This window comes from Melanotaenia boesemani, chromosome 8 (genome assembly GCF_017639745.1).
Source record: "Melanotaenia boesemani isolate fMelBoe1 chromosome 8, fMelBoe1.pri, whole genome shotgun sequence".
NCBI classification, from domain to species: Eukaryota; Metazoa; Chordata; class Actinopteri; order Atheriniformes; family Melanotaeniidae; genus Melanotaenia; species Melanotaenia boesemani.
The window spans coordinates 31335027-31361033 of NC_055689.1; the positions used below are offsets into that span (position 1 = coordinate 31335027).

A 26007-nucleotide genomic window follows, 5' to 3' on the forward strand; every position below is an offset into this window, starting at 1 on the left:
AAAGAGACAATTATGTGTTTTGTGTGTCTGGGTATGAAGACAAATCAGATTCTGTCAATCTACAGCAAGGAGTCAACGGGTTTCTGTTGGTTGTCTAGCTTCTGAGCTAAATGAAGGTTTGAGTAATTTTCATATTACCTGAATGTTTTAAACATACTTATTTCTGGTTCATGATTTAGTAACAATAGTGTTTTAGCAGAAGAAATCTTTCAATCCAGCAACAATTGGAGAAAATAGCCTACAGATGAAAGCCATGGCCGTTCTTCATTAGCTGACTTCCATTCGAACCGAATTCTTGAGGAATTCAGCTTTTTCTCTTTTTAAAGTTTTGCTCCATCTTTGCATTTCAAGCGAACCATTGCGTCCACGTTTTCCACTCTCATTTCCACCTTTAGTGGTTCAAGTTGGATTGTTTTGTGACTTTTTTAAAATTTCTTGCTATGTGTCGCAGAAAAGTTCTTGGAGGAATGAAAGTGTCCCATTTTACTTTTTTTCAGACCAAATTTATATCTAATATTTCAGATTTTACTTATTTTATCATCAGTTTTCAATTAGATTTCTAAGTGCATGGCTTGTAAGTTAACACACTGATTTTATGAAGAGAAAGCTGTTGTAAAACTAGTATCGGACAGTACCACATTTGAACCTTTAACCCTTTTCACAGCTTTAAAGCAGCAGACTAACGCCTGTCTGAACAATATTTTCTAACTTAACTGCTGGTTTCTTTGAGTTTTCCATTTTGACATTTTTTCTCCTCCTTCTTCATTTAATGCATAACCCCACCCTCATATCTCATACTTGGTTTTGTCTCCGCCCTCCTTCCTTCTTTACTTCCTCCTCATCCTCCTCTTTGCTGCTGTAGCCTCACAGGCTGGGAAAGCTTGCCGACCAGGTAGGGAACCTCCATCAGCCTTCCTCTCCAAACAACCACCACCTCCACCCCACTGCTTGTCTACACAGCACTGTTCAGTTGGCTTTTGATCAAAATTTACAGGGCAAATCTACTGAAATTTGACATTTTAGGAAAGAAACTTCCTCTGCAAGATCAAAGTGTTTGGCTGTTTTCTAAAGCACCATCAAAATAGGCTCTACACGTGGAAACGTGGCACCACTTGATAAAGAACTATGCATGGAATACGCCTATGGTTCTTCACTCTGAGGTCCTACAGTAGCTTACCCTCTCCTAATCTCATTGACGGAAATTTCGAGGATTTGAACATCCCAACAGATGCGAAGGGGAGAGTTTCTATCCGACAGGTTGGCGAGGTTGAGCCACCGTGCCCGTTCCTGTAGCGCCATAGTTTCCAGTACTCTGCCCGTGGCCTGAACTGCACAGCATTGGACACGGAGGCATAGATCAGTGATGACCAGAATCTCCTCCCACGTTGCTGGGTCCTGTGTTTGCCCAAAATCCTCGCACAACTCTGCTTGATAAGCAGTGAGCAGAGAGAGGACATTGGGCGCCTGGGCTGAAACTGCCGCTGCCTTATAAGCCTTCTCGGGCAGGGCTGACTGAAAACAGTCAGACTTGTATGGCAGGCTGGGACTCCTGGAGGACACTGCCGACAGCCGGGGCTGAAGGTGGGCTGCAACACGTGGCTCCATCGGAGGCATGCGGAGCAGGCCCAGGCCCTCCATCACATCACAATCGTGGGACGAGGCCCCGGGAATCGGGCCAGCCTCCGGTACCACCACCGCAGCAGCCCCCTTCTCCTCCTCTTTGACTTCAGCACCGGCAGAGGGGAGATAGGGGTCCTGTCTAGACAGGCTCTCCTGGAGGGCTAGCTGTCTGCGGAGACTGAACACCGAGACTGAATTTGCCCCAGGCAAATCGAGAAGTCCTGGTGTGGGTCTCCGCTTGATATTTTGTTCCCAGAGCAACAGGGACCAGAGTTCAGAGTCTGTACCAGAGTCTCTGAGCCCTCTGGTATAAGGAGTTTTAGCCTCCATTCCTTGCGAGCTGGTGTGCAAGCAGGGAGTCAAGGCAGCTAGCTGGTGTGCTAACCGTGGGGAGGCCAAGAAATTAGGTGGTGTGCTAACATTCGGTACTCAAAACGCCGTGGTGGGGCGACAAGGGTAGTGCAACCAAACCATGGAGGGGCAAGGAAGCACTATGGTCCGGTGTGACCAAAAGAGCCAAGAGTCCAAGCCAGGTAGCGCTTGCCGACCAAAGTCAGAAGATCAGCCTGTGAACAGTTAAGCTAGCTAGCCGTGGATGCGAGATATGCTCTGAGTGAGAAGAGGTTTTTGAATGAGTTGGTCCATCTGCATGAGCTATTTAAGGCAGATGGCACTATGTGATGCTGACAAATACGTTCACACGTTTATCAGCCAATCAGGGTTGGCGTAATGAGATTAATGCTTCTGAGGGCTGCAGAGAGGCTTGAATCCCATAGTGAGACATCAAGCGGAATATTATGAAAGGGACTTATCAGTTAATGTCAGTAACAAAAAACCTGCCCTACGAATAATTTTTGCATGGATAAACTTTGATGTGAAAGTGTTTTGTTGGTGGAGCTAGCTCACTGGCAGCTGTATGAGACTATAACACTTCTAACTGAAAAATCAGAGCAGATGTTTAGTTTACACACAGAAAGATCCATCTCGACTTGATAGCAAGAACAGGTTTTCAGAAACAGAACAAAAATAATACAAACTGGTTACCATACTATATACTACTTGTGTTGATAATGTGAGCTTGATTTATTAAGGATAGTTTATCCTTAATAAATCAAACTCACAACAAATCACCACTATACGTAGAAAATAGTCAGCATAGAGACACTTATGCTAATTTACATGTTTAGTCAGTTCTACTGGAGCTCAAATGACCAACTGGAAACCATTAGAACAATAAGGACTTTAGTGAAAATAGAGAACTGGAGTAGAGGTTGCCCTGCGACAGACTGGTGACCTGTCCAGGGTGTACCCTGCCTCTCCCCTGTTAAAATGCTGGGATAGGCTCCAGCTCACCCGCGACCCGAAATGGAATAAGCGGTCAAGATAATGGATGGGATGGATGGAGTAGAGGTTGGCGGAAACCATGACATTAGCTGTGTTGTGGATACTGTTTGATGCTGTGTTCTTCCAGAGTATAATCTGTATAATGATGACCACACAGAACAATAAGACCTAGATAAACCAAAAAAAAAAAAACCTCCATAAGTGGATCAAAAAGGTAGCTTATCTTGTGCTAGCTTTTTGATGCTAGCTTTCTTGTTTTAGCAACATTAATCTGCATGTTTAAAACAAATGTGTATTCCCCAGTTTGGAATATGAAATAACACTTTTGCCTTCTTGCTTTTGCACATTAGCGACATTAGCTTGATAGCTAACATGGAGACTGGAGTTGAACCTTTTCTGAAGTGACCAGAAATGTCAGGTTCTCCACCTTCTGCGTGTTTCAAACGAATGTGTATTCCCCAGTAAGGCAGTACACACTGGTGTTAATAAGCCAACATTAAATTGCTATATGAAATAACACATTTCAAAAGGCCATTCTTTCAATAAAAATTCAATAACTTCATGCAGCCTATAATTCATGCACTAGGAAAATGAGGGTTTTTAGTTTTTTTTATACTCTGGGTGTGTGGGCCTGTAACTCCCAGCATGCTACTGCGCTGGGAGTTACAGTTGTGGGCTTTGTATTCTTTTTCCTCCCACAATTGTTTTTATCTTGGATAATGGATGGTGGTGAAAGAGAGAGGTTGGAGTTTGTGTCTTAATCTTTTTTTCCCTATTTCCCTGTCTTGATTTTTACTCTGAAATGTCACTCTCTCTCATCCAGAAGTACAATTGTCAACACAGGAATAAAGAGGAGTTACTTAATAAGAGGAGCAGGCCTTCTGTTGGCCAAATTATGTTTTTATATTTTTTTTTAGCACTGTCAGAGAAGATATCACTCAGCTACACCATCATCACCCCTGGCTTTCTCTTTCTTTCCTCTCTACAGTGATTACATTGTGGCCACTTGTCTGCATGCCAATCAAATGAAATCTGATTTTGTTTTTTGTTTGTTTTCTCAGTACATGTACCATATCTTTTGTTTGTAATTCTTCAACACTCATTTAGCTCCCACCATTGTATGAATGTTGTAAAGGTTTGGGTTTCCATATCTACTCTCAAACCCAAAGTTTTCCCTTCCCAGCTGTGAGAAAACTTGTCTCAGTGACTACTAATGCACGAGCAGTAGCATCCACTGCAGCCTGCCAGGAGTAGAAGTAGTTTGTGTCATGTATGCATGAACCTGCAGTGTTCATTTTTCTTTTCTTCTTTTATTTTTTTGTCGGTGCTTCTCAGGGCACATCGGGACCCGACCCAACGACTGTGTATGTCGACATGAGAGCGCTACGACATGATAGGTGAGTTCACTTTTGTTGTTTTGTCAGACCTGATAGATAAAACCTACTTCATACTTTCTAGGTAGGGCATGGAAAAATAATTAACTATTAATCTTCCATATTGTCACAAAGAATTAAGTCAGTGCTGAAGTCAGAAGATTTTAATAAACTTTCATCCTCAAATAGTATCAAAGTTCAATCAACTCAAGACAGAATAGAACCAAGCATTTAATCTTATCTTTCACAACAGTGAAAAAGGATGTATTTTTCTTTGTGTGTGTGTGTGTCTATTTTCATGCTATCCCTCCGTACTGTCGGTCTGTTTGAAACGTTGGATATTATCCATGTTAGGAGCAAATGAGGACATAGAAGCTGTTTAGGGGGCAGATGTAAATTTATTTCTGTCCTCAGTTTTGGGACCTTACAGTCCATTTTAATCACTGCTGCAGGTAACAGTAGATCAAGATAAAGAGATCAGGAGATCAAGGGAGAGATAGGAGGTAGCACAGTAGACGGCGGTGGTATGTGCTGCCTTTAAATTAGTAGTGGGACCTTCTACTTCTTGTTCCTTTCACGGGTCAAATATCAGCTATGCTGCTCAACACTGCCCTGGTGGTTTCCGGTGGTACTGCTCCATTTGCTCCGTCCAGGGTATGGCTCAGCAAGGGCCTAAAAACGTACCAAATTATGCACACAAATAAAGCAAAAGACAGACAAAATGCTCCATATCTGTCTTTTGCGTAGACCATAAATGGGCCTTTAGTTTTTTTTTTTTTTTTTTGGAAAACTGTTAATTGCATCCCGATACATCCTTAGACAATATACGTCAATGCGGATCTTAGCTCAAACACAATAAATATTAATATGCCAACTTTGACCAATTTTCCACCTCCACTACTACCAGAACACCTGTCTCCATGAGCCGTAATATATTCCCCTAAATTAAACAAATTTAGTCTTTTCCAGCTTCACATGAATTACCAGCTACTATATAACAAAATAAAAACTATGATTTTTTTACATTAGTAAACTATAGAAATCTTGAAATAAGTCACCTTGTAATTGATTTTCATATTTTAAGACATTTTTGCTTAAAACAAGGCTTTTAAAACATCTATTAAAAATTTAAAAGGTGCCAGCTGCCATTTAATATTTTCACTATATTTGAGTGGGATTTTCTGATTGTTTTCTTTCTGCTCACGCAGACATTTAATGTATTTTCATACCTATAAAATGCTGAATTTTGTCCTGTGGGATTTTGCAGCCGTCTGCTGAGCAGCTTTGGCAATGAAGTTTATGAATGTGGAGCAGCCGGGTGTTTGGGAATGAGGGCTTACAAACAAGAAAAAAAACATCTGGAGAATAAATAAGTTCTTTCAGCTTGTTCTCAGCTCTGGGGAGGTAGTAAAAAGTATGAATATGATGAGAAGCTGAAAGTTTCTCCAAAACAATGTGACTATTTCAGTCATGCTTAGCTCGATGCCCCGACTGTCACCTTCAGACTGATGATTATCTTTCAATTTTTTCCAAGTATGAACTTCAGAGTTTGTTTTTCCAGAGTTTTTGACTTTTAAGAGACAGTCTGACTTAATGAACCCACCCAGCAGTTTGAAAGTTGCTGACGTTTTAATGTTAGTGTGAGATTTCATGACTTGAGGTGAAACACTGACGGACAGTCGCTGCAGGATTACGACTGATACTTGTCAGATGTTCTCAAATGTCTCCTGACAAAGCAGCTCTCTGGGGTTAAAGAAACAACTCTGACATGGTGAGACAATGTGTCCCAACTGTGAAACCTGTCAGCTGCCTGTCTCAGTTTCCCACGCAGTCGCCAAAAACACCAACATGCATGAAGTAGTTAGGCTGGGCAGTCATGCTGTGTATAAATACAACTGTCAGCTTGCATGATTACATGTAATCACTGTTGATTTAAGCAGTCCTGCTCCTACCAGAGACTCAATGTTTGCAGTCTGACAAACCACTTCTGTCACTTTCCATTCATTCTCAGTGGCCAGAAAGCTTACATTTACAGAGGATTCTGTTGTTATTTCATCTCAAATTTAATTTGGGAATTTAAGACTTGGAGGGAGATTTACTGGAAGCAAAAGAAAGGATTAGAAAAATCTGTTTCCAGAAGCATTAAGTTAAAATACTCCACAGCAGCAGCTTCTTTTTTGTAAAGTTTGAAGTGACATTTCTGAGTTTAACTCTGTATTGTAGTGCTTGACAAAGGTTTCTTATATTAATACCTTGCTTTTTATTCCAATATTTTATTGGAAGAGGATTCCTTTGAAACATTTTAATAATTTGTTTACATATGTTTTTGATAAACTGAAGCTTATCTGCCTTAGTTGGTTCTCAAAGACTCAGCTTTGACATTTCCAAAAAGAAATAACTATCTTTTTTATTTTCTAGCTATAAATTGCACCTGTTTCAACTACTGATTTGGGAAGTGTTGTAGGTTAGAAATCCAAAATAAGTAGATTTAAATTAAAGTAAATGAAGCTGACAAGGCAAAAAGTGAAATAGGTTTATTCAGTCTATACTGAATTCCAAGTAAATCTAAATTTTTTTTCATTATTACCAGAAATCAATTAGACACATCTGAATGTAGGCTGCTGTTATAAGTCCTAAAGCAGACCAGTGGATGCACATCTTTGCCTACAAATTGTGCTGCAATGACAGCCATTTTTTGCAGAGGAGCTGCTGTAGCTGACTGTGTTCAACAGCAGGCAGTCAGATGGTGTGTAACACCTGATGCTCATATGTGGTGTTTCCACCACCTCAGTTGGTTGAAAAGCTAGAAAGTGGCTACACAGATGTCACAGAATAAGACAGCAGCTTTGATACCTTAACTTTTTAAGACCCACAGAAACTGAAGTTTTCCCACATTTTACTAAATCCCCTTTTTATATATATATATATATAAAAAAAACACACACAATACTAATACTTCAGAGGAGCAGTGACCAGATTTAAAATAGCTGGAAAGTTGCCTCTTCAAAGTTATTCTCTTGTGGGTATAGGTGTTTATTTCCATTTCTATTTCATGAACACACTTTTCTACATTTATTTCTGTAAAAGTATACCTACAACATTAGCTATTAACAGTAGTTATGTAGAAGATGCAGACTCCCAGTCTCACTGAGTGATTTTTTTTAGATTTCTTCAGTATTAAAATAATTCATGTTTTCAAAATAGTTATTTTTCATTTGTGATGAAATAAATAGTTTTAAACAATGTTGTTTTGCAGGGTCAGATTAGTAGAGAGGGGATCACCTCACAGCCTGCCACTGATGGAGTCCGGAAAGGTGAGTTGTTTGGATTTTCTTTTCCTTTTTCTTTTTAAATGAGTGATATATAAAATAAGTTTCTTTTCTCATTTCCTTTGCTCCCCCTGTGGGCAGATCCTGCCAGGAGTCAGAATCATCATTGCCAACCCAGAGACAAAGGGACCAATGGGGGAGTCACATCTGGGAGAGGTTTGCCAGCATTCATTCTCCAGGCATTCGTTTGACTGCTAAAAAATAACTTCCCTTCATTGTATTTTCAGAATAGTAAAGCAGCATTTCTACATTTACTTGGCAACCACTGCTTCTGGGGAATGATTAATAGTCCGGATCTTCTTTTTGTTTAGTACACCATCCGTTTGCCTTTTTGACTTCCTTCCTTTCAGCCGTTTCTTCCCTTCTGCTACTAAGACTGATGACTGTAATGTTATCTGTAAATGTAATGATGGTCTGTTTCATAAATTTCAGTCATCATAAAGCTAGAGAGTTAACTGATATGGACACTACCCTAATTAATAAAAAAAACTAAAGCTCAGTCCATAGTGTTGCTTTACTCAACTATGTGAATTTTTTTACTATATGACAAGTTTAATCCCACCTCGTGTGCCACTGTTGCTTCACATCATGCCATCATGCATGTCTAATGGAAATCTGTCACCAAGCTTTATTTGACACGAACGTTAACCTGGAGTCTACCATGTGGCCTAACGGCTGCTGCTCTTGTGTGTCTGTAGATCTGGGTGCACAGCGGCCACAACGCCAGCGGGTACTTCACCGTCTACGGAGACGAGGCGCTGCAGTCGGACCACTTCAACTCCAGACTGAGCTTCGGAGACACGCAGACCGTCTGGGCTCGAACTGGATACCTTGGCTTCCTCCGCCGGACCGAGCTCACCGACGCCAGTGGAGGTGAGAACAACTATGGATACAGTCGATTTGAGATTGATGTGGCTGATGCTGACCTTCCGTGGTCTTGTAAAACTGAGGGCAGGGTACGACTACACTGATTTTAAGTGCTGCCAAGCTTAAAGGAATCCATTAGTCTCCTTTTCAATAGAGAGCAAAAAAATCCCCTAATGGTCTAAATGCTGTTTTATAGGCTGTTCCTCTCTAATGAGCACAAAACAACTTTAATGACTCATTATTTATTTATAATTTTATGTCATAGTTGGTAGAGAATCTGGAAATATTATTGGACTTACTAATAAACCATGTTAGTTATTTTTGTGTAACCTCATCGGAAGCTCATTATAAAGAGCAAGTAGTCCTCTCAATACTTCAGTTGTTATTTTTTTTATCATTCTGTCATTTGGTTCAACATCAAAACTGCTAAAAATGACAAAATTTGGGATTTAAGGCAATTATTTGTAACTATACTGTCAAATCTTCCATGAATAGACATCTTAAAAATATGCAATTGTGCTTCAAGTCAGTGTGGATAGATAAGATTAATCAAATTAATCCTTTAACACTAAAAAAGTTGATTTATTTTCTTCAAGTTGCAGACTCAGTAAATGTGTGTGTGTGTCTGCAGAGCGCCATGATGCTTTGTACGTGGTCGGTGCTCTAGAGGAAGCAATGGAGCTGAGAGGGATGCGATACCACCCCATCGACATCGAGACCTCCGTCATCAGGACGCACAAGAGTATCACAGAGTGGTGAGGGACATGTTGTGCACACATGTAGCGTCACCACCACGTTACTAAAACAATGGACAAACACTCCTTGGGATGCTTTAGATCAGGGAACCTCAGTCCCGGTCCTCGAGGGCCTGTGTCCTGCAGGTGCCCTACCTAGGGCTAGGCAAAATGGCCTATAACTGATATCACGACATGTTTTTTGCCTTTATCCTGATACATGATATTTATCTAGTTTTACAATCTCCTCTAAAACACTATAAATAATGAATTCAACGTTATCGTGCATTAAAAGCTTCTGGATGCTTCAGCCCTGCAAATGAGGCATGTAGCTGTTTTGCTGGAGGGATTTTCTAATGAGTAAAGACGCCAAATTGCTAACATAATGGTAATATAAATGCCAGCACAACAGTGGGTAACATGCAGCCACTTCTCAGCCTACCAACTCAAAACTTCGGCCACGCAAGACTGCACAACCTTCTGTAGGTGTGTCCCAATTCAGGATCTGCACACTTCAAAGTGCGGATTCATCGGCTGCATACATCATCATGATGCACGAAGCACTGTTTGAATTCAAAGGTGCCTCCGAATCCACCCGACAAATCTGCACTTCATTTGGCCTCAAACGAAGGCTGCTAGTGATGAATCCTTCGCTGCCTTTTTTCTCCCAGAATTCATTGTGTACAAGACAGTGGCAAATTAGCAAACAAGCTCAGAAGAGTGTTTTTGTTTTGTGTGTTTTTAACTACACTTTAGTAGAAATGTGACAAAACCAAGTACACTAAAAACATGTTTGTTAAACGGTGAAATTGAAATTCTGTAATATTTGATATTCGTGGATTTTTAAGGGGTTAATGAAGTGTACCGGCTGGAAAACAACTGAGCCTCAGTTATTTTTTTTTTACATTATTACCCAGTCGGTGTTAACGTTTACTAAAGTGTCCTAGGATATGCAAACTTAGTCATTCCAGAGGTTAAAGTGATTCAACGTCCTATGTTGCTGCTATGGGAAATTCTTGTTGGATTGGTAGGCTGTTCTATTTCACGTTAAGCAGACTTCGAAGTGTGGAGACTGTAGTCTGCACACTCCGAAGGGTACAGAACCTGAATTGGGACACTTGTGTGTAGTGGTGTTGGGATGGAAACAAAGAATTAGGATTTCGTTTCCATGGTATCGCATGGTGTTAGACAGAAACACTTGCAGATACCAATCCCCTTACTTTTGGTAGGATCAGCGAGTATTGGCCCAACTGTACTTCCATCTCTTACCACTCGTAAGCTAACTAGGTAGCTGCATACTCCATAGCTGTGTCCCAATTCAGGGTCGGAGTGTGCAGACTACGTGGTACGGGACAGCCTACCTAGCCAATAAGAATTTCCCATAGCAGCAACGTAAGACTCTGAATCACTTAAACCTCTGAAATTCCTGTGTACATATCATAGGACACTTTTTTTCCAGAATTTAAATGCCACATTTTTTTAATGTACTTGGTTTTGTCACATTTCTACTAAAATGTAGTTTTTAAAAAAGTACCCTTCTGAGCTTGGTTGCTCATTCACCACCGTCTTGTGTGCAATGAATTCTGGGAGAAAAGAGGCCGTGAAGGATGCATCCCCAGCAGGCTTCGTTTGAGGCCAAACAAAGTGCGGATGTGTAGGATGGATTCGAAGGCTCTTTCGGAATGGGACAGTGCTTGGTGCACCACGATGACGTATGTACAGCTCAAGTCTCCATGCCTTTTTCCTGAACAACGCGCATGTGTGCAGGAGAGTTTTCTGGGTGGGCGGTGGAGTGAGATGTCTCTCTGCTGTGAGTGAGGAGCTAAACCACAAAGAAAATCACATTTTGACGCCTTAAAATGCTGCTGTAACAGTTTATACTCGATATTCACAATATAGCTACTTTATATATCACACGTAAAACTTCTTCTGCTGAACTACCTGTAGCATTATTAGTATAGTTCCCAGGTGTAAAAGGAGGGATTTTGGGCTACAATAATGTTTTTCTCTGTCTTCAGTGCGGTGTTCACATGGACCAACCTGCTGGTGGTGGTGGTGGAGCTGGACGGCTCAGAGCAGGAGGCCCTGGATCTGGTCCCTCTGGTTACCAACGTAGTGCTGGAGGAGCACTACCTGATAGTCGGCGTGGTGGTTGTAGTCGACATCGGTGTCATCCCCATCAATTCTCGCGGTGAGAAGCAGCGCATGCACCTGCGCGACGGCTTCCTGGCCGACCAGCTAGACCCCATTTACGTGGCCTACAACATGTAGCGCCCTCTGGTGGACGATTCAGAGAGTCTGTGACAGAAGAGAATGAAAGAGTTTGTAGCCCAAGGGGAGAAGGAAGTGGACAGCATGTACCCTGAGTTTTTCCTCTCAGGCAGCGCTTACTCCTAAGCTAGCCCAGCTAGCTCCCACAGTTATTAGCATGGATGATGCTAGTAACCCCCAACCACCCCCATTTGTGCCGAATGTTTACCGAATTGTGGCAATCTTTTAACCGGTGGCGGTAGAGGACAATCTTTCACATTGCAAAGTTTCTGGCTTTTAAAACTACGAGTGGCTCGCTTTATATTTTCCTGTTGCTCTTTTTTTTAACGTCATTGGAAAAGTTCAGGCTATTTTTTGAAAATACATAATACAAATAGATGTTTTGATAAGAGCACAGAATCTGAAGGAACCTGAGGTACGTCCGTTTCATGTAAGCCTGGGTTTTTGTTTGTGTTTTCCAGTTATTTTCTAAGAAACTGCCCCATCTCAGCAGGGAATCAACACGCTAACATTCAAATACAAACAGCTGCAACGTTTAACCATTTTCCATTAAAATCAGCAGCTTCATCTGAAGCCGAACAGTTAACTCATATCATGTAAGTATGTACAAAAAGAAACTGATTTAATTTATTTTGTTTCTTGTTTAGAAGTATATAACAAGACATTCAAGAATGTTTTGTTCTTGAATATTTGCTAATATAAAGTAAAAAAAAAAAAAAAAAAGCACTGTACTATCTAGAGTGAAACAGAGACTCACATTAAGCATTATGAAAAATAGAAATATATAATAAAATTTTATATTAAAGACCAGTTAAAACTAATAGTGGACAAAAGGATTTTGTCTGTATTTTGGTCTGAAATGCGTTAAGTGTGTTGAAACTGAGTTTTATTCCAGTGTTAAAAAGAACAGTTCTGACCCAAGATAATATAAAAAACTTTTTGTTTAGATCACTAAATCAATATATTCTGAGGGTAAAGATAAAGTTTTTCCAACAAGTAGCGCTACAAAGCCAAATTTCACATGCCCTTTAGCTTGGAAAGGTTTTGAGTAAAATGACCCAATAGAAGCCTCTCTTGTTATCTCTTCTATTATGTCATTTGGTTTAAAACGGTTAAAATTTACAAAAATGATTCGTTTTGGGGAAGGAAATTCTAATTTCGAGGGAAATTTGGTATTTCAGAATATTTAAAACGAAACTCTTCCATGAAAAGAGACATTACCTGACGCAGGACTTTGCTGCCCTCTAGTGGTGATCAAGAGGAATGACAACAGGTCTGTTTTCACTGGGATAAAACTCCTCCTCCAGACAGCAGAACTGGGCCCGTTTTGTTTTCACACTTCTGGCTCTGAGATGAAAGTTTTCTCCAAGTGTCAGGAAGCAGCGCTGCAGCTGTAAATATCAAAGTGAGGAGTCATATTTTTACACGGACAGATCAATCAGGGCTCGAACAATGATGTCACAACAAGAATAAAAGTGTTTTATCAGAGACCCTTTAACTCATGAAAGAGCTGCAGAGAGGTCGACGCTTCGTTGTCTTCGGATGAGAATGTTCTACCAGTTTCTTTTTTATGATAAAAAGCACTTTCTTCACCGTTTCCTTTCTTTTATCAAAAATGTATGTCCCAGTTTTTTTAAAAAAAAGGTTTTAAAAAATGTCTTATTTGAGTTGGTCATGTCTTTCATTTAAATAAAAGTTTCAATGATAAAATGTGTTTGTCTCATTAATTCTAATGCGTATGAAATAAGTTTTAAAAACGTGTTTACGCTTTCTTGACCTGGAGGATTGTGACTAAACTTTCAACTCTGAGGAAGATTTATGATTCTTGAGAATACACAACAGCTGACATTAAAACATGACTGGAAACTATATTCCACATTCTATCTCCCCTTAGGGCCAGCCAGAGCCTTCCTGGTGCCCCCCTTTAGACCACCTCAGCTTAACTTTTACTGTAAATGCATTCATTTGCATAATTTGTAGTTGGCCTGCATCATTCTGGTGTCACTTCAGTGATTATTTTTAACCTTACTGAGGTAGAAAATTCAGAAAAATGGCTTAGTATTTTTACTTTTTAATATGCAAAGTGACGTAAGTGTGTGACACGCTGACCTTATGTTTAACCAGTTTAATGACTTTTGTTTTTAAAGTTAGGTACAGATATATAAAAGTGTGCAAAATCAATCTTCCACTATAATTAAGTTAATGCTTTAGTCAAGTTGACCTTGACTTCTTACGTTAGCGAACCTCAAAAATGAAAGAGTACAAAATCTGTCATGTACCAACCACAAATTTATGTTTGCCATGTAAATACTAATAGTAATAAGGTTGTCAATCATGATTAAATAGTATAAAATCTAGTTTAAATGTGCATTACCATTTTATTTAAATTATTCAGTGACTTTTTTTTTCATATTTATTCTATTATCTTGAAATAATTTACACCGAGAGTCATGTGACCAAAACACATTGCATGTTGGTCAGGCAGGTAGGCAACTCATTGATCCAAATGATCCACCGGATGGTCGGGTGGGTCAACAACACTGAAGTGTGACTGACTCACCAGCCATTTTAGAGCTGGAGAAGCCTTTTAAATGAGAAGTAAAATGTTTTCAAGAGCCAAAAAGACGTCCAGTTCCCTTTGATTCAAGCTCTTGGCAGGTGATGGCTGCAACACATCTTAAAATAAGGTGGAACAGGGTGTTTAACATTTAATCTCCTGGACTATGATAGAGCTGTAATCTGCATTTGTGGATTTCAGGATGAACTATATTCACAGTGATTTCTGGATGTCGTCCTGAGTCCATGCAGTGATTAGAGAATCATGTCTGGTTTTAATGCAATGCTGCCTGAAGAAACAAACATCCACATTTGTCATTTGACCTTATCCAGTGATACAGAGATTCCTCCTGATTTTCTGAATCTTTGGATGTCATCATTACACTGTAGATCAGGGATCAACTCCAGTCCTTGAGGGCCCAGCGACCTGCAGGCGTGAGATGTTTCCCTGCAGCAACACACGTTTCAAATGAACGGTTCTAGAGCCCGACCGATTGAGATTGACTAATTATAGCCTTATAGCCTCGGACGGAGTTTTGCCGATTAAATTCTTAATTACTTATAAAACGGTAAACGCTGTCAAGTGTCGGAGTCGCACAGAATGATGTTGCGCTGTTTGTCCACTAGATGGAGCTCTGACTGCATTCAAGCCTCCGTCCTCACCGCGGTCAAGTGGAGCATGATGACAGGCTTATAATGACGTTGCGAAATTAAGAATGACTCAGCATGTTTCCAGTGTCAGGTTAACTCTGCCATGTGTAGAGATAGTGAGCTGTGCTTCGTGGCGTCGGTCATGCATTACATTTAAGTTGCATTGCTAAAGTTTTGTAAACAGAGCATAAGTTATGTTAGCAAGTACATCACTGATTATCCCAACCTAGCATAGCGTTAGCTAACAGCTTACAAGCCAAGATTTGTGCAGAACTTAACAAGCTGCTGGGGATCCATTCATTACCTGCAGGTCAATGACCCTCAAGGACCAAGATACTGATCCCTGTTGTAGATAGTGGGATCTTCAAAGTTGCAATTGTACTTTGAGGGACATTTTTCTAAAATTATTCAACTTTTAGATATAATTTTCCCATCTTGGTGAACCTCTGTTCATCTCTACATCTGAGGCTCTACCTCTCTAAAATGCTTCTTTTACACCCAGTTATGTTACTGACCTGTTGCCAGTTAAACTTATGACACTGCTCAAAAAATAAAGGGCAAAAAACACACGATCACCATGTAACTCAAAGTCACTTCTGTACTTCTGGGATAACAGTCTGTGCAGTTAGGAAGTAACACTAGTTATGAGTCAGTTCCACCTGCTGTTGTCCACATGGAACAGACAACAGGTGATAATGAGAGGAATTTAGCAAGACAACCCCTATAAAGGGATGGGCCTGCAGGTGGAGGCCACTGATCAATTCCCTGTCCTCATCCTTTCTGGCTGTTCTTTTGCTCACGTTTGCATTTTGCAAGTGCCTTCACCACTAAAGATAACATTAGGCATGTCTGCAACCCACAGATGTTGCTCAAGTAGTGCAGCTCATCCAGAGAGCATGGCGGAGAAACTGAGAGACAGGCCAGAATACCAGGACATGGGGGCCGTAGGAGGAAAAAAATCCAGCAGTAGGAACGCCATCTGCTCCTTTGCATACAAAGGAATACAATGTCTCCCTCCTCACCTACTAGTGCATTCATGGACATGCCCCTCTTTACCTACAGGAACTCCTCACTCCTCACAAACCCTCCATTCTACAACCACAAGCACCCTCCAAGTTCCCAGAACCAAGCTTCGTAGCATGGGTGATCAGGCCTTTTCAGCTGCTGCCCCAAGACTGTGGGACACCCTACCAGACCACCTGAGAAGTCCACAGTCTTTAGAAGTTTTTAAGCAAAACTTGAAAACGTTCCTTTTTAAAAAAGCCTTCTCCTAAACAGTATATTTTTTTCTGTAAGCACTTTGAGACTACTGAAATATAAAGTGCTGTACAAACAAAATTTATTATTCTTTGTGCAAGGAGGAACAGGAGGAGCACTGTCAGAGCCCTACAAAATTACCTCCATCAGACCACTAATGAGCATGTTCCTGCTACCAACTGTCAGAAACAAACTCCGTGAGGGCCACAAGTGAGGCCGGTTCTCACAGCCCAAAACTGTGCAGCCTGACAGGCATTTGCCAGAGAACACCAGTACTGGCAGATTGGCAGACTGTGTTCTTCAGATTCACACTGAGCACATGACAGATGTGAGAGTCTGGAGACACCATGGAGAACGTTCTGCTGCCTGCAACATCTTCCAGCATGACCAGTTTGGCAGTGGGTCAGTGGAGGCCTATCCCTAGAGGGCCACACAGACCTCCATGTTCTAACCAGAGGTACCCTGACTGCCATTAGGTACCAGGATGAGATCATCAGTCCCACTGTCAGACCATATGTGCTGCAGTGGGACCAGAGTTCCTTCTGATGCATGACAATGCTTGGCATGCTCATGTGGCTGGAGTGTGTCATCAGTTCCTGCATGATGAAGTTATCGATGTTATGGCCTGACCTGTCCAACCAGACCAAAATCCAGTCCAGCACATCTGGGACATCACATCTCGCTCCATCCACCGCTGCCACGTCGCACTAGACTGTTCAGGAGCTGACCGATGCCCTGATCCAGGTCTGAGAGGAGATTCTTCAGGAGAACATTTGTCTCACCAGGAGCCCAGACGTTGTAGGGAGTACATACAGGCAGATGGAGGCCACACACACTACTGAACCACACTGTGGTCTTGAGGAATTTCCACAGAAGCTGGATCAGCCTCAGTAGGATTCTGAATCCAGACCTCCATGGGTTAATGTTGACGTTCGTTGCTCACTTATGTGATTTTGTTCTCAACACATTCCACTATGAATAAAGATTTTCAACTGAAAGTGCTTGTTTTGAGCAGTGGAGTTGTCAAATCCTCCTCCAATCGTTTTAGATCTGAACCAATTACTTTTAAAGCTTTTACAGCTGTGTTGCTGCCATCATGTGTAAAATGAGCTCATATTTCCATTAAATGGCTAAAATGTCTCACTTTAAACATCTGATATCTTGTTTATGTTCCACTGGGAATAAGATATGGGATTGTGAGATATGCTAATTATAACATTCTGTTTTTATTTAGAATTTACTCAGCATCCTAACTTTTTGTAACTAGGGTTGTAGGTTTATGCAGTTGTAAAAAAGTCTTACCTTCGGCTGTCTTCGGAGATCTTATTCTGCAGATCTTTGCCCAGGTTTTCGGTTCTCTCAGATTTAATATACTCAGCAGCCTCTCTGGAAGCAGTCTCCTGGTTACAGGTGTCAGTTTTTTACAGGAACTGCTTCAGCAGAGTTAAGTTCCAGCTGATCAACATCATCCACAGTAATGTGAAAACTGCTTCTAGAAAAACACACTTTCATAGCCAATGTTTCAAACAGGATGGGAGCAGAAATCTGGAAAACCTCTGCATCAGACATGTGGTTTAAAAAAAGAAAAAGGAGCCACAGGGACTTGTTGATACATTTATTTCCTCCATGTTAGCACATAGAATATATTTATATACATATTGCTAGCTAAAGTGTCAAAAAAATGGGAGCATAAAAAATGTGGACACGATTAATGGTTTACATGTGGACAGAGAAGAAAATCATGACCTACAAAAAAAATAACAAATGAACCTTTATACTGATTTTATTCCTGTTAAATGTACTTAAAGTACAAGAGGGAATTATGTAGTACTCACACAGTATTATATACCAAAACATCCTGGAATAATAGCAGTGAAAAGTCCAGTTATGGGTTGACCCTCTCATCGATTTACTGCCTTTTTCCAGCTGATAACAGCCTCACGTGTGTAAAGCTCAGACGCTTAATTAAAAATCCAATAAACATATTGTCATATTGCATCACTGAGTGGAACTACGTCTTTAACAGTTCGCATGAAGGTAAAGAAACCAAACAAAAATAAGGAGCTGGGGAGACACCTTTTACTCATGCAGGTAAAAACCAGAGATGGTGGAATGACATCCAAATGTTTGACAGATGAAAATAAAAAAGACACAAAATGTTTGGACTGGGAGGACTGATATACAAACAGCTGGGAGAAAGAAGCTGCAGCCTTACAGGCTGCACGTGTAACAAAACATTCTCCTTTCAATAAACACGACGCCCCAGAAAAACGAAATGTTTCAACACATTGAAGCTGTGGGGTGTTAGAAATGAAACCAAACTGGAAAAAACACTGAAAATGACACAAAAGCTTGATATGACAACAGCTGTACATGGTACAAAACTAGAACTAACAGTCATCCAGATCAATGAGAAAAAAATGAATTTACAATGTGCTTATATGACGAAGGAGGGTTTATTGACAGAGTGACATATTTACATGTAGTGCAATGATAAAAAGAACACAACGGCACTTTTGACTTTCAGAAAGCCGGCAGAAGAGAACTGTGACCATGACGAGCACATGAAATCCAGAGATTCACAAAAAAAAAAAAAAGTATTTCTGCTTCGTAAAGTCAAACAAGCATCCTTAACAGCTGCGTTTATAAGATGCAACATCACAAAAGACCCCCGAAGGACTGTCCTGATGCATAAAATCCTCCGACTATAGACCATGCTATTGACGACAGGGATGTCACTTTTTTATGAAATCGTGTTTTAATGAACACATTCAATTATTTCCCACCTTCTTCTCAGGTTATTAGTACAAAATACATCATCAAGTTCCCATAAATCCGACAGTGAGACATGAAGGTCACAGAAAACAGACGTGTTTATTCTGCTTTTAGTTGTTTCTAAAGTGAGAACCAAAACATACGATGAGGCCTCTTTTCATTATTACGGTCCTCGTCTGTGAAACAGCCTGCAAGAGAACCTCAGGGCTGCAAAGACTTGTTTTTAAAACGAGAGGCACAAGACCGAATTTCTTATATTAACTGCATTTTATTTGATCTTATTTTATACAATTTTGTCATTTTCATTTTATTCAGTTTTATTACTTTTTAGCACATTATTTTATGAAGTCCTTTATGTGTGTTTTTATTATTGCTGCTTTTAGTTCTTATTGTTTAAGGTTATTTAATCTTTGTTTTAACTCTGGTGTTCTCCTCATGGGGATCGACCACACTGGGCCTGCTTGGTCTGGGTTCCTCCCCCCCGTGTGGACAGACCCCCATGCTATCGCTTCCTCACAGCAGCATTAAGCCAGATGTTCATTAATTTAAGTATTTTATACCTACCTACATGCAGTTTAGAGACAGAAATTAGAGTCATGTTTGTGCACAATGGGGAGGGGCAACTGCTTTGTGTGTGTATGCATGTGTGTGCGTGCGACTATGTGAAGGAGACTGAGTATTTCGTTTTGTTATTGCTATGTTATCTAGTTTGGTGTGTAAAGACTTGTTTTATTTTAATATGCATGAACTGCTTCCTTTTTTATAATGTAATGCACTTTGTGTTGCCTTTGGCATAAAAAACACTTTATAAATAAAGTTTGATTAGTATCATTGCAATGTTTTTCCTGTGTGTCAGTCTGCAGTCAAACCCCCTCCAGAAACAAACTGTACGGACTGCTAACCTTTGCAAGTCTTACTTTAAATGTTTTCTTTCTGGTCATGTCATTACTACAAACAGACCTGCTGTAGCAGACTGTGCTGAGCAGCAGGCAGTCACACGAGGGACTGACACTAATTCATTTGTGTGTTTCCTTTCTCGGTAAACTAGCTGCTGAGTCCAAATATTGAATTGTCAGAGTAAGACAGCTTATGTTTGTTACTCTTTCATTTACATAGTAAAATCTAAAATACCAACAAACATCCCTTCTCAGAGTCTTGCTATTGTGTTTATCTTCTTAGGAGAGCTCTATGTGATCATTTATTCAGTTTTTGGGGCAACATACCAAACGTATTATAACTTATTTAACTTTGAGATTGCTTGAACCATATGTCAAGCTGATACTAGACCACTATCTGATGGATCACATGACCAACTACTTTGAATGGTCTCCACACCAAAACAATTATTTTGATTTGAATGAGTTACTGATCAAGTTTCTCGTCATTCAAACTGCTATTTGAAGAAAAAAGTGACAGCCCTACTTGTTGGAACTATGAGCAAGGATGCACATGGACATTTTTTGAGGACTGTGACACTTTAATATCAATTAAAAGCAAACGTTTGGCTTGACAGTTTAAAATGATGAGAACATTTCTTATATCCTCTCACTAAGAGGGAGGAACTGGGACAAGAGAAAAGGAATCTAGGTTTAGAAAGAAATAAAGATGCTTGCTTGTCTTTGAGAACAGAGTGTAAGAGGCAGCAAAGTCAAAAACAGGAAGCCTCAGGGAGCCTTTGGAGATGAAGTTTGGTACAAAAGAGACCATATAGTCTAAATAAAAACACCCCAGGAGAGCATCTACACAGACAATGTTTCTTATTCACATCTTATGAATGTGAGTCAGAAAGTCAGAAATTGTGATCAAAGCCCAGCTGCAGACTGGGAAATATTTTTTTTTACTGATATTTGTTGCAAAAAAGAAAAACAGACTGATGGCAGCTTTTCCTTAAAAAAACAAAAACAAGGTGTCGTTGGGGAGGTGTGTAGTTCAACTGGTTGAGCAGCCGCCCCACGTACAGAGGCTACAGAATGCCAGCCTGGGGCCCGTTGCTGCAGGTCATTCCCCACTTCCTCAGACCCACCCTTCCCTCTCCAGCCACTGTTAAAATAAAGGCTACTAGAGCCCAAAAATCCTTTAAAAAAAGGTGTTTATTAAACTGGAACTCCTACAGAATTCTTCCAGATGATTCCACATAACATGCCATTCTGGGAAGGTTGAAATAAATAATGCAAATAAGATTCTAACGGTAAGACATTCAAACCTAAATTTAAGGGGTTTTTAATTTAATTTGCCTACACCCCATCTTTAATTTCAAACAACTTTACCTTTAAAGTTTTTGCATATTGATAAAAATGAAGAAAGGTCACACCTCATTATTGATTGATCATTTCAACTAATTTAAAAAGGTGAAAAATGTAATCTGAAATTCAAGATGTGGTTTTCTGGATTAATCAGCTTCGTCTCCTGATGGTATTTCTTCTGCCATTTGCAAGAATCCACTGTGTTCCTTTAGGTTTCTCTCAGACAAAGAGGAATTTGTAACAGGTTTATATTGTGCAGTTACCGTGGTTACACCTGCATAACAGCCTCCTTTGCAGTCAGAGCTGAAGCACAGCAGAGAGGGACAAGGCAGGGCTTGAAATGATTCATTACAGCCTCTTAAGTCAATTTGCTGCTTTTTTTCCAGCTTAATCATCGTGAATCTCTAGATTGGTTAGATAAAGAAACGTCAAACTTTAAGTATTTTGTGTCATTAAATAAATTAAATCTATAAACAGATGGAAGCTAGAAGCTACTAAAAAATGTAGGTGAAGGTGAATCATTCAAGAACAATTCTTGGTAACCAAATGTCACTGAAGAAGAGTGTTTCAAAAACATCCTTACTAATTGAAATTACTTCTGGCAAGAGGCGAACGGAAACCTGACTGACTGTATAAGAACGTAAAACTGTCACTATAAACTAACAGCTATGCAGCATGTAATGGAGAATTTGCCCACAGCATATATTAGCTACAAGATGGAGGAAATGACTTCTCATTGACAGCAGGAAAGTTTTCTAAACATTAACGCAAAATCTGACATCTACGTTGAGCTGAATTAAAGTTCTGGTAACTATCTGAGTTTACTGCATTCATTTCCCAAATATTGATTAGAAATATTTGTAAAGGCAGCATGACTATCAGAGTTTGTGAATAATTTTCCTCTGTTCAGGTGATCGTCATAACTGAGGAAAGTAAAGAAAAAAAGCTTTTGTGGATCCAAGCACTGTATTTATACACCACAAACTCTAGACATCCAGCGTGGGGAAGATAAACTAAAAAATTATTAACTGATCGTTAATTTTTGCATATTGTTTGATACTGGTTCATCGCTTATCCAACACCAGAGGGCATCTGGTCTTTTATTTTACTGTAATGAATGAAAGAAAACGAACTATGAAGCTATAAAACATGCATGGAGCCTCAATGGAAGTAAAGAGGATGAGAAAAAAAACAGGCACTGACCACCAACAACAGCATACGCAGCGAGAAAGTCTTAGCTATTCATTTCTGATTTTTTTTTAAAAAAAAGAAAAGATTAATTCAGAGTGTACATCACTATAAAAATGACTAAAATATACATCATGTTTGACGAAAATGCCGGACAGATGGGAGGACTCCTCTCAGATAAACACTAGAAAATGAGCAACCTTTTTTGGCGATACTACAAGCCTTTGGATTGTTAAAAAAATGAAATGTGCAAAAGTAATAATTTAAACCATGTTAAATGTTGTTACCTCCCAAAGATCCAGCACAGGAAAAATGTACATTTCCTCAATTTAGAGCAAATGAAAAAAATTACTTTTATACCATACTCATAAAAACTCAATAAGGAAACCAAACAAATCCATAATTATATAAATTATGATAATCATTACACATGGAAGATTTGCTCCGTCGGCATCTTTTAAGGCCGACATTCTGACCCTGTTCCCAATGAGCGACTTGAAGATTTTAGGTAGAATTTTTATTTTTTTTAAGAAAAGGTGCAATTCATCAAACAGATTTGTGAAAATTCAGTATGCTACGCAGTTTTTTCCAGTTTTCTTGCTTTCTTTTTTTTTTTTTTTATCTGGTTTTCGCTATGAAAGCAGAACGAGTTGAAGTTGCGGTATGTTTCTGGGTTTTTTGTGAGATCCATGGTGTTTGTAACATTTACAGTAAGAAAAACTTTTTTTTAAAAAATTCAGGTAATAAAATGTTTGTTCCTACACACTTAAATAACACAATCTCTGACACAAAATCAGCACTTCAAACAAAAAAAAATATAGAAAAATCATACCATAACTCTGCATCCGAGCCATGCTCAGGAGCAGGATGGTCACGATTTAAAAAAAAACCCAAATAAACCACAAGGAGAAAAAAAATTCATACAGTGGGTAAATTAAATAGAATAAAAAAAAAAAAGGAGAGGAACAAATTGCTCGCCACACAAAACAAAAACAGAGTCCGCAAAGTTTTTAGGAAGGCAAGTGGAGAAGCAGGAGGGAAGAGTGTGTGTGTGCTGCAGACTGACTGACAGGATGAAGAGGAGGAGGAGGACGAGAGCTGACGACGTGCTGTGTGAGACCGGAGCAGGATGGGGGAGGGAGGGCGGGGCTTGTTCATCTCTTCCTCCGGCAGGTTCGTTTGTGATCGGCGTGCCAGTGCTCCTGCTGACACTTGATGGAGCAGTATGAGGTGTTCCAGCAGCAGTGGTACATGGCCTCCTCTTCACAATTATAACACTGAAAAAAAAAACATGGATATTTAACATGGATAAATGCATTATTCATCGCTTCATGAAATATAAAGTAAATTGCATGCATACAGGTTTCTAGCCGAGGCTCATTGGCAATTTCTGTGTTTATGTTCAGGGAGTCATGTAAGAACTGTGTATTTTCTTTTGTTTTGGTGCAGGCAAGGAAATTTTAAAACTAGAATGTTTTATTTTGGCCATGTTCACCCCGATGTTGAACCTACTCCTTCTGTTAAAGGCGAAATAAGTAGCATTGACACCTAGTGTTTTAAATCAGAACTGCAGTCGAAAGAGAAAAACAGAGCGTTCTTCCTCCGTCCCCTCCGCCTCAGAGTGTCGTGCAGGTTGCCAGTTTGTGAGCGGACGGCTCTTTTATGGAGAACATAGCGCCAGCAAACATGATGACGAGCGAAGGTGATTCACACACATTACGCTGCTATGCTTTGCAATGCTAGCGCTAATTTCATGCGCTAATTTACGTTAGAATAAAATAGAGTGCAAACAAAACCGTGGGGAGTCACATGATTGGTTAAGGAACCAGGAAGTAGGAAAGAGCTACACGATGCAAAGCTATTCCTTCACGTAACTCTTATTTTGAAGGAGAAAAACATGACAAAAACATTGTTAATGTGGAGAGACAGATTGTTTATAGGGAAACTTCCTTTTATCCCTCGCAACAAATAAGAACATTTTTTAAATTATTTTTACAGAAAAAACCCTAATTATTTAGCCTTTAATAAAATCTCTGATATGGGACAGCAAAAACTGATGTGCCACTGGTCCTCCTTGGTAGCAGATATGTATGTATAACACGCTCTGGTACACTTTGTGGCTTGGCATTAACACATTTCACAGATTATGCAGCTGCAGAAAAGTCCTGGAGAACTTAATTTTAACCCCTTTTATGTGAAATATTACACAGGCTATAAAGATATAATAGATAAATAAAGCACCTAAACTTATCTAAGCCTCAATCTTTACTGGATTTATTTGGATTGATTTGGCTGTCTCTGTCCTGTTTTTGTTAGAAAATTTAACATGTATATTCCCTAAATATTATAATTAACAAAACTTGGATAAACAGAACAAATGTTTGAATTATAAAAACATAAAGAGAAAACAAAATGTCTGGAAGAAAAAAAAAGAAAAAACAAATCTTGATATTAACTGAGTTGTGACTGCTGATGTTTGAGACTGTTTAACTTGTGCAAATATGTGTCTGCGGGTGCCGCGCTGTGATTGGTGCAGCCTTCAGCAGCTCACAGATGATTGGATCTTGGAGGATGGATCAAATCTAAAAACCTGAGATGGTGGAAGAAGACTTGGTCTAACTTGATGCAGTGTTAACCTGCATTTTTATTCCCTTTTCAATCCTTTTCTTCTGATTGATTAGAGCAGGGAGATCAGTTATCGTATTTTGTTTGGTGTAGTTTCTACTTTTTCTCTCTTTTCAAGCTTAGATTGTTTGGTTTCCTTTGTTATTTTTCCTTGGCCTATTGTGAGGATGGGAAAACAATTGGACAGGTGACACGTATGGGAGTCAGATAACAGAAAGGTTTAGTTATATTTAAATCATAGCTTTTGAGAGGTGTAGTGAAGGTTGTTTTCAGTTAGTAGGGGGGACAGCTGCAGAAGCGAATACTTCTCTCAGCCTTGAAGCTGCATAACAGGACAGATTGCAGACTCCCATACACACACACACACACACACACACATACAGACGCAGGGAGTGACTTTTGACAGAGATGGTTTGTTTAATATTCAAATAGAACAGCACACACACACACGCATATACAGCCTCTGAGTCAAACTGGACCGGTTTCTAGGGTAGAAAGTGAAGTATAAAATAAGATGGCACTTCCTGAGTGTTGAGACTCTGCTTGGATCTCGTAGCGCTTGTTTGTGCTTCTAGTTAGAGTCTCCAGATATATCTGCAGGGAAATACTCATGTAATCTTTTTGCTTCTAAATAAAATGATTGAAAGTTAAATCTTAATATATTCGCCGTAGGAAGATGTTTCATGTTACCATCACTTCAAAACAGCACAAGAATCAATGATTCATGTGACGTAAAATCAGGGTGAAAGTTATTGAGTAATCATTCATTCATTATATAAATGGTGGTTAATTAAATGAACACAAAACTGCTTGTTTAACACTAGACCAGCCACCAGCTGTCATTTTAATAGCTACATTTAAACCCTAATTTCCTTTATATACAGCTAAATAATATCAAATAATACTTTATAAAATTAACTATAAAGCAACAATTTGCCAGCACAGATGACACCTTTTCTCCTGACGTAACTCCTGCACACAGCTTTGCAGCATGAGCTGCAGGGGTTGGAGTTTCTTTTTTTTCCCCCAGCTCCTCCACACCTGGTACCACCTCCTTATAGGAGTCTGCTGCACCTTTGGATTGTGCTGCAGTCCTCGTTGTTCTGCCTCCCTTCCTACCGTTTCCCTTCACAAACTCCACTCCAAGTTCCTCTGCCTGCTGCTGCAGAAATTT

At 39.8% G+C, this 26007-nt stretch overlaps 2 protein-coding genes across 11 annotated transcripts in view; one reads left to right on the forward strand and one right to left on the reverse strand.

The window, feature by feature from the left end:
- The window catches only part of LOC121643997 (disco-interacting protein 2 homolog C), a 237961-nt gene extending 224754 nt beyond the window's left edge, over positions 1-13207 (forward strand). For 5 of the 7 annotated variants that reach the window (XM_041991679.1, XM_041991674.1, XM_041991675.1 and 2 more), the window contains exons 32-38: positions 863-892; positions 4300-4361; positions 7594-7651; positions 7748-7822; positions 8365-8539; positions 9165-9288; positions 11286-13207. In XM_041991679.1, the coding sequence (XP_041847613.1) occupies positions 863-892; positions 4300-4361; positions 7594-7651; positions 7748-7822; positions 8365-8539; positions 9165-9288; positions 11286-11538 (777 nt within the window). In that variant the 3' untranslated portion in view covers positions 11539-13207. The remainder of the gene's footprint in view (positions 1-862; positions 893-4299; positions 4362-7593; positions 7652-7747; positions 7823-8364; positions 8540-9164; positions 9289-11285) is intronic. The other 2 variants (XM_041991676.1, XM_041991678.1) reach the window with 1 other exon arrangement.
- A 4396-nt stretch (positions 13208-17603) lies between these two features.
- Positions 17604-26007, reverse strand: part of zmynd11 (zinc finger, MYND-type containing 11) — a 41541-nt gene continuing 33137 nt past the window's right edge. For all 4 annotated transcript variants that reach the window (XM_041991692.1, XM_041991691.1, XM_041991694.1 and 1 more), the window contains one exon: positions 17604-23485. In XM_041991692.1, coding sequence (XP_041847626.1) covers positions 23363-23485 — 123 coding nt within the window. In that variant the 3' untranslated portion in view covers positions 17604-23362. The remainder of the gene's footprint in view (positions 23486-26007) is intronic.